This window comes from Camelina sativa, chromosome 7, assembly GCF_000633955.1.
Source record: "Camelina sativa cultivar DH55 chromosome 7, Cs, whole genome shotgun sequence".
Lineage (NCBI taxonomy): Eukaryota > Viridiplantae > Streptophyta > Magnoliopsida > Brassicales > Brassicaceae > Camelina > Camelina sativa.
Genome location: NC_025691.1, coordinates 2,349,009 through 2,363,252, shown reverse-complemented (window position 1 = coordinate 2,363,252; position 14,244 = coordinate 2,349,009). Strand labels below are relative to the sequence as shown.

The 14,244-nt window shown below is 31.5% G+C and overlaps 3 protein-coding genes across 3 annotated transcripts in view; all 3 read right to left on the bottom strand.

The window, feature by feature from the left end:
* LOC104704207 (diphthamide biosynthesis protein 2-like) overlaps nucleotides 1-2,150 on the bottom strand; it is a 3,356-nt gene extending 1,206 nt beyond the window's left edge. Inside the window, exons 1-9 of the mRNA XM_010420331.2 lie at nucleotides 1,942-2,150; nucleotides 1,627-1,823; nucleotides 1,424-1,532; nucleotides 1,018-1,339; nucleotides 771-840; nucleotides 580-647; nucleotides 377-492; nucleotides 173-279; nucleotides 8-71 (exon numbers count right to left, since the gene is read on the bottom strand). Of these exons, the coding sequence (XP_010418633.1) occupies nucleotides 8-71; nucleotides 173-279; nucleotides 377-492; nucleotides 580-647; nucleotides 771-840; nucleotides 1,018-1,339; nucleotides 1,424-1,532; nucleotides 1,627-1,823; nucleotides 1,942-2,028 (1,140 nt within the window). The 5' untranslated portion in view covers nucleotides 2,029-2,150. The remainder of the gene's footprint in view (nucleotides 1-7; nucleotides 72-172; nucleotides 280-376; nucleotides 493-579; nucleotides 648-770; nucleotides 841-1,017; nucleotides 1,340-1,423; nucleotides 1,533-1,626; nucleotides 1,824-1,941) is intronic.
* LOC104704206 (F-box/LRR-repeat protein At3g60040-like) lies at nucleotides 6,581-7,333 on the bottom strand. Its single transcript, XM_010420330.1, has one exon. The coding sequence runs from the start codon at nucleotides 7,331-7,333 to the stop codon at nucleotides 6,581-6,583; it is 753 nt and encodes a 250-aa protein (XP_010418632.1).
* LOC104699953 (F-box/LRR-repeat protein At3g60040-like) lies at nucleotides 9,607-11,578 on the bottom strand. The gene is made up of 4 exons (XM_010415362.2): nucleotides 11,459-11,578; nucleotides 10,204-11,173; nucleotides 9,974-10,123; nucleotides 9,607-9,877 (listed from the first exon to the last, which is right to left on the bottom strand). The coding sequence occupies exons 2-4, from the start codon at nucleotides 11,131-11,133 to the stop codon at nucleotides 9,794-9,796; spliced, it is 1,164 nt and encodes a 387-aa protein (XP_010413664.1). The 5' UTR covers nucleotides 11,134-11,173; nucleotides 11,459-11,578; the 3' UTR covers nucleotides 9,607-9,793.

Below are 14,244 nucleotides of genomic sequence, written 5' to 3'. Positions count from 1 at the left end.
CTGATTCTAATTTTACAGAGTTTATCACGTCTTGGAATTGCATTAGGTATGCACCAGTCCATTCACTCCTTCTGTGGAAACAGAAACTCCAAAGACGTCAATTAAGGAACTCGTGGATCGAATACAGAAACTATAAAGATTTCTGCATATAATAATTTCCCTATGTACGTACCTGCTAAAAGCAAGATTGGCTTCGAACGGAGTTATGACAGGGGACATGAACTCTTTGCTATCTAAAAGAGCGGTTTGGGCACATGAGATGTAGATGAATACATCGCACTAAGAGACAAACACAGGAGAGAAAAGACACTAACTCACTTGACATATCTCACTTTAATAATTAACAGCTAAAATGACAGGCCGTTGTTTAACTTACCTCGGGGAAGTTTGCGAGTTTGGCCGGATTAGGTCGTCCCATGGCAAGAATGTAAGATTTTTTGCCAGCTGCAGATATGAGTGCTTGCATATGGTGAATCATATGAAGGTAACCAGCTGCATCCAATGCCATGTGATATTATTAGACATTCAATGAAAACTTATCAATCTTGACATCACAAATGCATAAGAATAGGAACTTACCAACACCAAGGGTCCCTACCAAAATACCAATAATATTCGCATCCTTGGCTTTTTCCACCAAGTAATATCTGGAAAACATAACTCTGAGTGAGGAGTAGAAATACAAATCCACAGAGATAATAAAGAAAAGATTTTAAGAATTGACGAAGTTTGATATTTTTGTGATGTCTGCTTGAAACAAGTGAGTATACCGTCGCTGAAGTATCCTTCTTTGTTGATAAAATTCCGTCACCAAAGAATCTTCTTCAGCATCATATCTGACTAAGATTAACAAACAAACAAAACATAACCAAGAGAATAAGCTATTCATGGTATTTGTCAATCAATTAGATATTTTGTTTAAGAAAATGGACTGTAGTAAGTAAGTTACTCAAACGTTTGACATAGCCAAGAACTAGATCAAGAAATTTCCATGGATAAAGCCACATATTCATATACCTATGTCACAACCATTGAAGGTCAGTACTACATTGGCGAACGCTGAACTGTCAGAACCGATCCAGAAAAGTAGATAGTCCTCGATTTTGCTTCCTTCTGGCAAGTCCCAAGTTAGCCCTCCCAGACTATAGTTTCTAGATGAGGATAAGCTATCACTATATGGTCTCGGATGCTCCATGGATTCTCTAGGGTCTTTGGATGGACTAATAAATGAACACAAAACATTGGCTACAGAGAACTTCAACTGAGGTACAGTCTTTGATAATCCTAATTCTTCTCGGATATGCGGAATCATATGGGCGTATTCTAGTCCATAAAGAATCTGAAAACACAAAGTTCAAAGCTTGAGAAAACAGAACACTTTATCACTTCATAGTAATAATAAAGATAAACTAGCCTCACATACCATAATAGGCTTATCGCTCTGTGACGCAGAATCTATCAGATGCTTAACGCAGCTTGAGACGTTTATCGAAGCTTTCCCGAAAACGAAGAATGCTGGAAGAACCGATGTCCTGCAAAAAAAAAACAGAAACACTCACAGTAAAGACATTGTTTCAACAAGGGAAGTCACAGCAATTACACAACAGAGTAAATTGACTGACTCACGGGCTTAGACATGTTTGACCGTAATGAACAACACAGTCTGCGTCAATATGCAAAGCTCCAACTTCATCAATGCAGCAACTACCGTAAGTTGTGTCCGCCATAACAAAGAACCTGACTTCTCTGTCAGTAAGCAAACGAGTTTTGCTCTTTAGAGCACTCACGACCTTAGTTGATTCCTTTAACAACTCATCCGGAAACTATCAGAAAAAGTAAAAAAAGTAAGCTTTATCATCCCCAGATTCATTAAATTTAACAATTTTAGCAAAGAAACAAAAATCAAAGTTCATTCAGGAACTAGACTCATTCATTAGGTACCTGTAAAGCAATTCTACTGAAGCTTTTGCTGATAATGAACTCCGCCGTACGATTAATCTCATACATTGATTCAAACTCCAACTCCATGAATTTCAATCCCAGGAAACTATCAAACCTTTCCCGGCCGGACTAACTAAAATCGTTCGCGTTCGACTTGGAATTGGAATTGCGGCTGAAAGAAGAAGAAGAAACAAACCAGAATGGTGAACTGTGAAACGACGCCGTTTCGCTTGAGCCTTATAAAAGTAATTTAATTAATTAATAGGTATATCATCGGTTTAGCTCGGTTTACCAACAAATTATATCCGGGATTGCTACCCAATTAAACTCCAAAAATCATATAATTGGATATAATAAATATTAAATACGATTTGAAAGTTCAAAGCATATCATATTTGTTCTCAAAGTTGTTTTTTAAATCCATTTTTTAAAAAAATGTCAAATGAAATCTAAAAAATATATATTGAATATTACATAAAAGTGATAAAACTTAATTAGTTTTGATAAAATCTAAAATCTATATCTAGACCAAAATTATGGTATGGAGATGATAAGATAATATGTGTATAAAACTTATAAGATTTTATAAAGTAATTTATAAAGTTTTACACACATATAAAGGTTATTTTGTATATTTTTTATAAGGTTACACATGATTCAACAAATATTAGATTTTTTACACACAATTTTGAAAAGCTTTGTTTTTTAGGGAGACGTAGTTTTGAATTTATCTAATATCTTAATAATTTAAAACTTTTAAAATCAAGATGGATTTTTATCCATCATTTGTTAGATGTATCTTATAACCAACACCAACATATAAAAACAAAAGTTTAAACAAGTAAATGATATTCAAAATAGGAAAAATATATTTTTTTTTTGTTTAAAAAGAATCAAAAATAAGATATCTATATCTATATATATATACATTTTGCAAGTACATTCAGCAAATAAATCATGAACTTGCCACCTATTTACAAAACTGCCATTGTATTAACTTTTTTGATTTACCGATTTTGATTACCAAAAATACATTAAAATCGGAAATAATTAAAATCTGATAAATATGGTAACGAATTTAATGTTTATGACGATAACAAAAACCACATTTATAGGGATATTTCTATATTTAAAAAAAAAAAGAATATATTAATTGCTTACAAAAATCTTTCTATCAATCATCATTTGCAATCTCGAATAAAAATCTAATAATAAGAATATTCCATATCCTAATGTTTACACGTTAAGTAATTAGTTTTGTAGAGATTTGTTTAGTCATAAATTTAGGAGGATCCACACTCATTCCATCTCCCATATATATGATGTTTGCAAACATTCCACCGGAAATATATATGCTGATGACGCAGGGCGTGGTAGGTATGTTGGTGGATACCATGGTGGCGGTGGTCATGGAGGAGGCGCTGTGATGGATTTATCACTGGTGAATCGGCTGATGTTGAATGACCACAAAAGACTTATGAGGGCGGTAGCGGGACATGTCGTGGGTAAGTTTTCTTTTTGTTTTGTTCACTATTTTGGTTGGTTGTCTAACTTCTAATGTTTTGTGATTTTTTTTTGGCTACTTGAAGATGTTAGTAAATGATCTACAACATGAGGAGTGATCATGAAAATTGGGGTACTATTGAAGATGGGATTCTTTCGTAAGCAAGACACTGCAAAAAAACAGTGAAGGGAAGAATGATCTTAAGGATAAGAGATTATTGGAGTAACCTGTAATATACATAAATTAACTATAAATATTGTTGAAAATCTCATATACACAAAAAAGCATAATTGTTACTTCTATAAGGTTTTTCATATGTGTGACGAAAAAAAGTTTTTTCATCTATGTTTGTTGCAACATTTCATAATTTAAATTTATATGAGATCTATGTAAGTAACTTTAGTGAATAGATTTGAATTAACAGTAACCTTATAATCATATATGATTTTCATTATTAATCATATTCACATTTTTTATATATATTTTATCATGATAATAGAATTTTCACAATTATATATTATTATTATTATTATGATAGTTTTTAATATTTGACCACCATCGCATTTGCGGGTCGATCATTCACACCAATTTTCAGTTACTAGATTAATCATTCAAAACAGTTGATACCATTAGGAGGTTAGGAGCAAAACCACCTGTTTCTTCAAACTTTTGCAATTAGAACCACAACTAAGTCGTTTAAACAAATCTATCATAGTATAACAACCTAACATATTTATCTGAAAATTTTTAAATACAAATATTATCCCGCGGTGTACCGCGGATTAAATCCTAGTTATATTGTAATTTTGCGTACTATTTATCATCTATTTAAATTATTACTAAATCTATTTTTTTAATTGATATAAATATACCTAATCCTACTATATTAATTGGGAAGTACAAATATAAAACTAACCTTAAAATGTGTAAAAATTACATTCAATTGCCATTAGAAAAACTTAATTAAAATTAATTAACAAATTTAATAAATATAATTAATTAAAAAACGAAAATTGGGGACACATAAAATAAAATAAATTGTAGAAAAGTAAAAAAAAATCAATTAGAATCAAAACTAATTTATACTTAAAAAAAAACTAACAGCTAAGATTTTAAAAATCTAATCGAATAAAATCCATTTAACTACAAATTTTATCAAAACAAATTTTCCAGCACATGTTAATTTTTTTTATCAAAAATCAAATATAATAAATATATAACAGTTCCGTTTAACCGCTTAGATTTGAAAAATTAATATAAAAAAAATAAAAGATATAGATATAGTATCTTATCTATTTAAAAAAAGTTATATTTTTCTTTTAGCCCGCGTTCTTTAGGAAAATAAAACTAAGTTCAGATTTAAATATATTTAATGCTTAAAGGTGTTTATTATAGACAAGTAAAGGAAGCCAGAGAAAAAAAAAATAATGAATGTTGTTTTTTAAGAAGTTTTTCAAAACTTTCACTAGCTATATTTAGTTGCTCTTTTTACATGTTGGTTATATCTTTTTACTTACTTCACAACTATAGCAAGAATTGCGTTTAATTGACAAAGGTTTAAACAATTTTATTCGTTACATGCAAATGTTTTATTGACAGGTTTTCAATAAATATTTTTAAAATACAAAATTTTTAATATAAACAAACTGAGTTTTAATCACAAACCTTTATAAATAACATAATAACAAAATAATTATTAAAAAAAAAAAAAATTTTAAAAAGGTTCAACCCGCGGTTTTTCGCGGGTTAATACCTAGTTTATATAGTAAAAGATGAAACATAATGGCCTTGTTTTTCGTTATAAAGACTTATAACGAAAACAAAGAAGTTATATTTATTAACCCTATTTTCTATAACTTCTTTCAAACAAATTTTTGGAAAACAGGGAAGAAAACAAATAATGTAGCATATATATATATATTATATTTTACAAGAAAACATTAGCTCATAAGAACTAGTTGTATGAAAAATTGTTTAAATACAAAACATGATACGAAGTTGTACGCGCCTTGTGCGCCAAAGCGTCCGCCACATTTTCATAAGCTTCACCAGCAACTCCGAGGGCCTCGTGAATTGGATTGCAGTAAAGGAGAGAGGACCAGTTGCAATCCCAGAGACGACATTGTAGATCAGTGGTGTTGGTGCGAGGATCTGTTGTTGTTGCTCCAATCATATGATCAAAGAGAGTGAAATTTGCGAGAGGGTTTCTTCTGATCGAAGAAGTGAGAAATCGAGAGATTGATTTTGTTGTTGCTTAAGGAAATAACCCTAAATAAATCGAATCGGGCCTCTTTCTTATGTACGATTGTGTTTTGCTTAAAACGACGACACTTAAAAGATCATCAAAAGAGACACTCTCTCTCAACCAGAGTTTTTCGATGAAGAAAATAAACCCTATAATCAATCTTACACATTAATTTTTGAAAACATTTTACATATGTATATTGCCATTCAAATTCTAATAATCTAAAGTGAAGTACATTTTAAAAATGTCTGAAATTACTCCTACTATTTACAAAATCTGCAACTGAACTTAGTTAGTTAAAAAAAATCATTAAGAGTAATTAAGTGCAAAATTTTAATAATCTGTAGTCAAACACTAGGATTAATGGTTAACTTTATTGGGATTATAAATAATTAATTTGGTTTATAATTAATTTGGAAAACAGGAAAAAGTGAAGAAAACAAATAATGTAGCATATATATATATATTTATATATTTTTTCTTACAACAAAAGATGATCTCATATGAACTAATGAAAAATTGTTTATATATAAAACATCATACGGAGTTGTAGGCGCCAAACCGTTCGCACATACATTTTAAGCAGACGCTAATTGAAATCCTAAAACTTCAAAACTTAAAATCCTGGTCAGATTCAACGATAATTGAAGAAGAATATGCGTTATTAAACAATGTATAAGAGATTGAGAGGGATGGAAAGAATAAAAACCTGATCTCTAAAGGCTTTGTCACTCTCTCTGCAAAGTGTTTGAAAACTCCATTTTCATTCTTCTTTTTCGAATTCTTCTTGTTTTGTTATTCTCCGTTTGTTCTTCAAAACTTCCCCAATAATAAGAAGAAAAAGCATAGTGTTTTTTAATTACAAATAATAAATAATTTGTTTTTCAATATTATAAGGACACAAGACTTGGGGCGTCAAATGACATAATACTATAAGGACCAATTTCAAGCTCACAATCGTAGTGAACTGATAGCTTCTTGATGCTCCGACTCGAGATGCAGTATGGGAGTGCTTCGAAGTACTTGTGACGTACGACTAAATCCTCGAGCACTGGACAACCAGGAAGAAGCACATGACACAGATCTTCATATTCAAAAACGACCGAGTCCAAGAAGAGACTCTTAAGTGCTGGAAGAGACAAATCTGGAGGAAACTTTCCAAAAGAAATTCGTGTCCCCAGTGTCAGCTTAACCAATGTATTGCTCATAAAGAACTCATGAGGCAGCAAGATGTCACCATAGGTAGGCTCAATACTAACGTCAAGCTCCACTACACCACGCTCTACTGCATTACGTATCCAGGGGTACATATGATCCATCTCACTGTCGTCGCCAATGTGATATTTTAACGAGAATTTCTTGAGCGGAGAAGCGCATTGCAAAGCGAGTGTTCTATCCACAAAGTTCCTGAAGCACTCCCGGATCTCGTCCCTTTCTCGCTTACCATCTTCCGGTTGCAGGAAGACAAAATTATCAAAATCGAGATTGTGCACCAATGCAAACATATCCCTCCACTTTTTCGAGAGAACAGATGTTGAAGCAGCCAGCTTGGTCGGAACTCTGGACAAGATGTCGCCCAGAACCTCATGAGGGAGCCAGCTGATTGCATCTTCGGAGCCAGTATCCAACTTTTTGGTATCCATAGTGACAGTCAGAAGCAATCTCTTCCTTAAAAGTAAGTGCCTGAAACATTGAAGTCAGCTAAGAGTGATTTAACTGCTGGATAAAAGCCATAACGCACCAAACAAAAAAAATTGGATATTTCTAAAACCTAGCGAGAGCTCAAAAGTGTGTGAATGTTATAATAATAACCAGAGAGATAGCAAAGAAGAGAGAAGTTCCACAAACCATGAAAGACAGATTTCACAATTACTAGACGATGAAGCTGAATTAATACGAAGTTTCAGAAAAATAATAAGGTTACAAAAGCTAAAGGTTCAAGCTTTATCCCTTTTTACAAAAAAAAAAAAAACTGAAGCAAAGGAATATTCGAGCTAGATTAAACACGAGAAAACCGATTAGTATCAAACTACTACAACAGCCTCATTACAAAACCAGTCTATCTATAATCTAGTGGAAGCTCAAAAGAACAACAATTTAAGCGCTTTTAAGAACCAAGAGGAAATCATAAGGGAACAGAGATCATAGAAGATTCAAATCCTACAATTGCAATTAAACAATGAGGTTCCACGAAACTTACAAAAGGGTAAAAGCTTCAACCTTTTCGTTTACCGATTGAATTGAATGTTCTGGCTTTCTCGCAAGACTGATATATATATTGATACAGTATACTGAAATCGGCGCTAGGGATGTCAAACGGCACAATGGGCTAAACCAGTCCAAATTATAATGGTCCGGTTATGGTTAGTGGTTTACACTCAAAATTGAATTGAAGCGGACATATGGGTTAAAAACGGGAAAAACATTCGTTCACTAACTCTTTTAAACATTATGTTTTGTTGACCAAGCTAAAAAAGACATGACATTAAATCCGATAACCGAGCAACTAACATACGTTATTCTGCCGTTAACATTCTCCGTTAGTGACAAAACGACGTCTTTTTGAAGAAAATTTTAGTTCAAGAAAAATATCATTTAAACCATGAACTTTTAAACTGAAGCCATTTAAACCATAAACTTTCAAATTTAGGTAATTTAAACCATGAATTTGTTTTAGGCCATTTAAAACATTAACTTTCAATGAATGAGACTTTTTAGACACTAGGTTTTGTTGACTAAGCTAAACTCGATATGACATTAACTATGTTAACAAAACAAGTGATATATGGTGCCTTTAACGTATTTTGTCTTTGGTTTAATACTCAGTTATGGTCGTTTTGTCGTGTCTTTTTGTTTATGTATTGAGTTTTTCTAGGTATTAGGATGTAACACTGGAGTTTGAAAGATTGATCACCTTATTTTAGTTTCATAGAATTAATCACTTTATTTAAGATTCTAGGTTTTTGATGCGTTATTTTACCGCATCTTTGTTGTGCTTTTGCTTGTGACCCCTTATGATGTTTTTTGTGCTTGTGATCTTGATCATCGTATTGACCCTTGTGATCGACTGAAGTAAGACATGTTAGCAAACTTAATAGTTTGACTTGATGTCTATAAAATCTCAATCAATGAAAGTTGATGTTTTAAATGACCTACAACAAAGTTCATGGTTTAAATGACATATATTTGAAAGTTCATGGTTTAAATGGCATCAAATTAAAATATCATGGTTTAAATGACATTTTTCTCGAACTAAAATTTTCATCAAAACGACATCGTTTTGTTACTAACGGAGAGTGTTAACGGCAGAATAACGTCTGTTAGTTACTCGATTATCAGATTTAACGTCATGTCTTTTTTGGCTTGGTCAACAAAACCTAATGTTTAAAAGAGCTAGTCAATGAAAGTTGATGTTTTAAATGGCCTACAACAAAGTTCATGGTTTAAATGACCACAATTTGAAAGTTCATAGTTTAAATGACATTTTTCTTGTTCAAAAACCAATTTACCAGGGTTTCTTAATTTGAGAAAACTTTTTTTCTTTCTTTTATTTCCTTTTCCTCAAAAATGAAAATTTTCTTTTATTTTATTTTTGAAAAAAAAACAAAATAATGAAATAAAATTTTATAGAATTATTTACCTTCTAAAAATAATAATTTCAACGTGTAGATAGTTAAAAATGTCAAATGGTAAAAAATATGCAAAAGATGAAAAGATGTGTCATTCTTCGTTAATCATCGTACATTGAATGTAAAACAGTACAAATTAGATGTGAATCATGAAACACTGAAAATCAGTTTTATAAAATTGCAAAAATTCTCATTTTCGAATAAGAAAAAAACTCCATTAAAACCATAAACACAAACTATTTTTTGAATTCTCGTTATGAAGTTATGTATATGTATGGACTCACAAATATAAAATTTTGTATGATTTTGTCTCAAAATACTTAAGAATTAGGTATGAACTAAGTATGAATTTTTAGTATGTTAAGCGAGACTTTACAAGCTTCTTGTATAATTATGTTTATAAATTCCGTGGATAGTCCAGTTAGTCATTGTCATATTTGGGTCCCCAGTAAACTCTTCAAGTGCTCCAAGTCTTTAGCAGTGTGCCTCCAGCCTCCCTAACAACACTTTCACTTGGGATGCACGCATAGTCACATCAGATATATGACCATCCAGACCCTGGAGAGATGCATGTAAATGATCAGCAACTAAGTTTGTGTCCCTCTACCTATAGATAGATTCGTTCATGGGTTAAGCAAAATGATATATATGTACCTGGATGGTTAGAGTTTCAAGCATAGGACACTGCTTAAGCAGATGCGGCAGTAGTCTCCAACCTCGTTTATTCTTACTCCCAAAAGTCAAGCTTACCAGATTGTTAAACACCGGTAGTATTAGTCCATGTTTAACACATCGAGAGATCACCTGAAATACACACACGCACACGAACTTCAAAAATGTCTAAAAGCTTTTTTAAAAAGTTAATAGAAAGTGGCAAAACTTACATCAGCAGAATTGGCAGAAAGATGCAGGGTCTTAATGTGGCTTATCCCTGTAAAGAGACCCCATATATTTGGCCTCTTGATCTCTTTAGAATGATAACGAAGGTCCAGCCTAGCTTCGACTAGGGACTTCAAGTTAACTTGTGGATAGCTACACAGGGCATAATCGGAGTAGTCCAGGAAGACAAGACTTGGGGCATCAAATGACATATCCAGAGAGCCAATACCAAAGTCAGAATCGTATTGAACTGTTAGTTTATGGATGGTCCGACTGGATATGCAGTATGGTTGTGCAAAAAAGTCCTTGTGACGTACAAATAGCTCCTCGAGCACCGGACAACCAGGAATAAGCACGTAACACAGATCTTCATATTCAAAAAAGATAGCATCGATGAAGAGAGTCTTAAGCGCTGGAAGAAACAAATCTGGAGGAAGCTTTCCTAAACTAATCTTGGTTCCCAGTGAAAGCTTAACGAGCGTCTTGCTCGTGTAGAGCGCATGAGGTAAAAAGATTTCAGCGTGAGGAGCTAAACTAACGTCCAGGTCCACTACGCCACGCTCTAAGACATTACATACCCAGCGGACCACATGATCCATCTCAGTGTCGTCGCCAACGTGATATCTTAGAGAGAATTTCTTGATAGGAGAAGCGCCTTGCAATTGCAAAGCGAGTGTTCTATCGACAAAGTTCCTGAAGCACTCCCGGAGGATCACATCCCTCTCCAGTTTACCCTCTTTATTCCGTTTCAGAGATGCAGAATCATCAAAATCGAGATTATCCACCAATGCGACCACATCCCTCCACTTTTTCGAGAGTACAGATGTTGAAGCAGCCAGTTTGGTCGGAACTCTGGACAAGATGTCGCCTAGAACCTCATGAGGGAGCCAGCTGATTGCATCATTGGAGCCAGTATCCAACTTTTTGGTATCCATAGTGACAGTCAGAAGCAATCTCTTCCTTAAAAGTAAGTGCCTGAGACATTGAAGTCAGCTCAGAGTGATCATGCTACTTGAAAAGCTCAAAAAATTGTCTGAATGTTCCTAACCAGAGAGATAATCAGATAACAAAGAATATACGATCCAGTTTACAAAGAGATTTGAGCACACACAACTACGCGATGAAGCTAAATTAACGAAGTTTTAAGAACAAATAACCAGAGAAAATCATGGAGAACAGAGCTCAAAGAAGATCCACATCCCAAAAGTTGCAATATAGCACTGATAAATTAAGAAGGTTACAAAAGCTAAAGGTTTATACCTGTTCGCAAGTGTTGGAGACGTCGGAGAAGGATGGAGTCTCCGATTCGGCGATTAAAGGATCTTCTCCAGTTCTCCCCCAATGTTTCCCAATTATATTAAACCGGACTATAAATCAAACCGGTGAGCATTATTAGGTTACCGTGTTGATTAAAACCGTTTAAAGTAAATTTATAGATTGAGGCGGCGGCGCCGGTAAACTTTTTTAATAAATCCAGTCAATAATAAAACAGGAAACAGAATTACACAACATTTTTTTGTAAACTATATAATAGATATATTTATGATTTTTTGGTTATAAACTTGTAATATAGGTGTATCATAATATACGGGTTAGTCTGATTTTTTGGTAAATAAGGATAGTATGGATTTAGTTAATTATAGTAACATATAAATCAATTATAGCTAACATTTAAAAGATAATGAAATCTCTCAACCTAATTAAAATAAAAATATGTGATTCTTCTTTCACATTTATTTTATTTTATATTTAAATTATTTAAATCTTTTATCTAATATATTTAGTTAATAAAATTTATGATTTTTACTGCATATGATGTAATTTAAATTTTTTTAAACGGACATATATTGCTCAACTAATGAATAAAAAAATATACAAAATGACCTACATCACCTAAGAAAACTAGGCAAAGATTCAAAGTCATATTAATAAAAAAGAGACCAAAATGATTCTGAATACGAATGAGCAGAAACCTTACTTTATCAAGCATTAAAATTAAAAAATTTATACATTTTATTATGTTCTTTATTTTAAAGAATTTCAACTTTTAATAACTTTAAAAGTTCAAATGTATAACTTTTTAAAATTTTTAAAGAGTATTAATATTTCAACTATTAAAACATTTATCTTTTTATAAAATGAGATATGAGTAATATTTAAACTTTATAAGAAGTTCAAATATTATAAGTATTTCAATTTCTAAAATAATAAAATTTATTCAAACATTTTAAATTTTAATAATATATACGAATTAAAATATCACATGACGGGTTATATGGCAGGACATGTTTGAGTTGATATTAATAGAAAATTAAAATGTCATTAATTCGGTGTTATACGGGTAAAATATCATCTCATTATTTTGTGAACTTTTTAAAAGCTTTAAAGATTATTAATATTTCAATTATTAAAACATTTAATTTTTATAACTGTTTAAGATATTAATAATATTTCAACTTTATAAGAAGTTCAAATATTATAAGTAATTCAATTTCTAAAAAAAAGAAACTTTATTAAAATATTTTAAATTTTAAAAATATATTTAGATTTTTATGAAGTTTTTTCTGCGATATACAACGAATTAAAATATCACACGACGGGTTGTATGGCTAGACATGTTTGAGTAGATATTAATAGAAACTTAAAATGTCATTAATTCGGTGCTACATGGATAAAATATCATCTCATTATTTTGTTAATAATATGAATATTAGATTAATAGACGTATCTAATTAAATTGGTTAATTAATATGCGATATTGTGTAGGTTAAGTCATATAATTAACAATCAAAATACAATATATAATTTTAAAAACTAATCAAATCAAATAAAATTAACATACATAAATTAATATTTTTATCAAATAACTTAAACTGCAGTGTACCGCAGGTCAAAATCTAGATCTACTAGAATAGATCTTACAAAATAGATGTAGGTCAAAATCTAGATCTACTAGAATAGATCTTACAAAATAGATGTTATTTTCATAAGTTATATTCAACATATGATTTCATGGCATAAGTATTTAAGCAAAAAAAAAATTAAACAAATTAAACAATCATATATATAACACTTACAAAATAAATAAAATAAATGTTAACTTGTGCTCTAGCATGGGTCCAATTCTAGTTAATCTCTGTATTGTGCTATACTTTTCATCTAGTACATTATTAGTTAAACTAATATTTGTCCTTATAATTTGTGATCAAATAATATATATACTTATTAATTTGTAAGAAAGGAATATATTATTTCAATTATGAGATGGACCTCAAAATTACACAGTCCAAAATGTCAACCTAATAGAGTTTTGGCACATATTTGGTTTTGGGCAAAATTACACAGCCCAAAAGTAATTTACCTTCGGTTCATATTCATAATACATGATCAATATTCTTGTAACTTGAAAAATCAGCACCCAACATCCATTGTCCAACACTCCTCGGAAATTTAGGAAGGAATTCACGTAATTCAGGAAATATTTCTTGAACTTCAGGATGATCTTCACAAAAAGCTTAGATATTGGTAAACAGCCAGATATGCACAAAAATTATATCATTACCCCTCACTAATGGAATTTTCTTTCACATATTGAGGTGTGTGTTGACAATCTGTAGAATTATGTTCTTTGATTCAGTTTTATTTTCTCTATTTTTAGACCTGTATGATGCTTGTAAAACCTTTTAGGTTGTTTTCATGCTTGTATGATATTTCTACATCATATGTTTATGTTAGCACTTTATCTTAAATGTGATTGAATTTCGGGAAAGGTTATATGAAATTTGGGAAGGATTTTATGCAATTCAGGAATACTTGCTTGAATCGGACCAAACAATTTGATTCACCTGGATCAATATGAAGACATCGATCTATGTGAATTCAATATCCATCAAATCATGAACAATAGCCTAATTTCATGAAATATCATGCTAGTTATTACTCTTTGCTACCTTTATTATAAAACACAAATATATGCACAAAATCAAATCATTATATATGGCTAATGGAATAGTATGTGATACAATAAGGCAAAACACATATAAAGA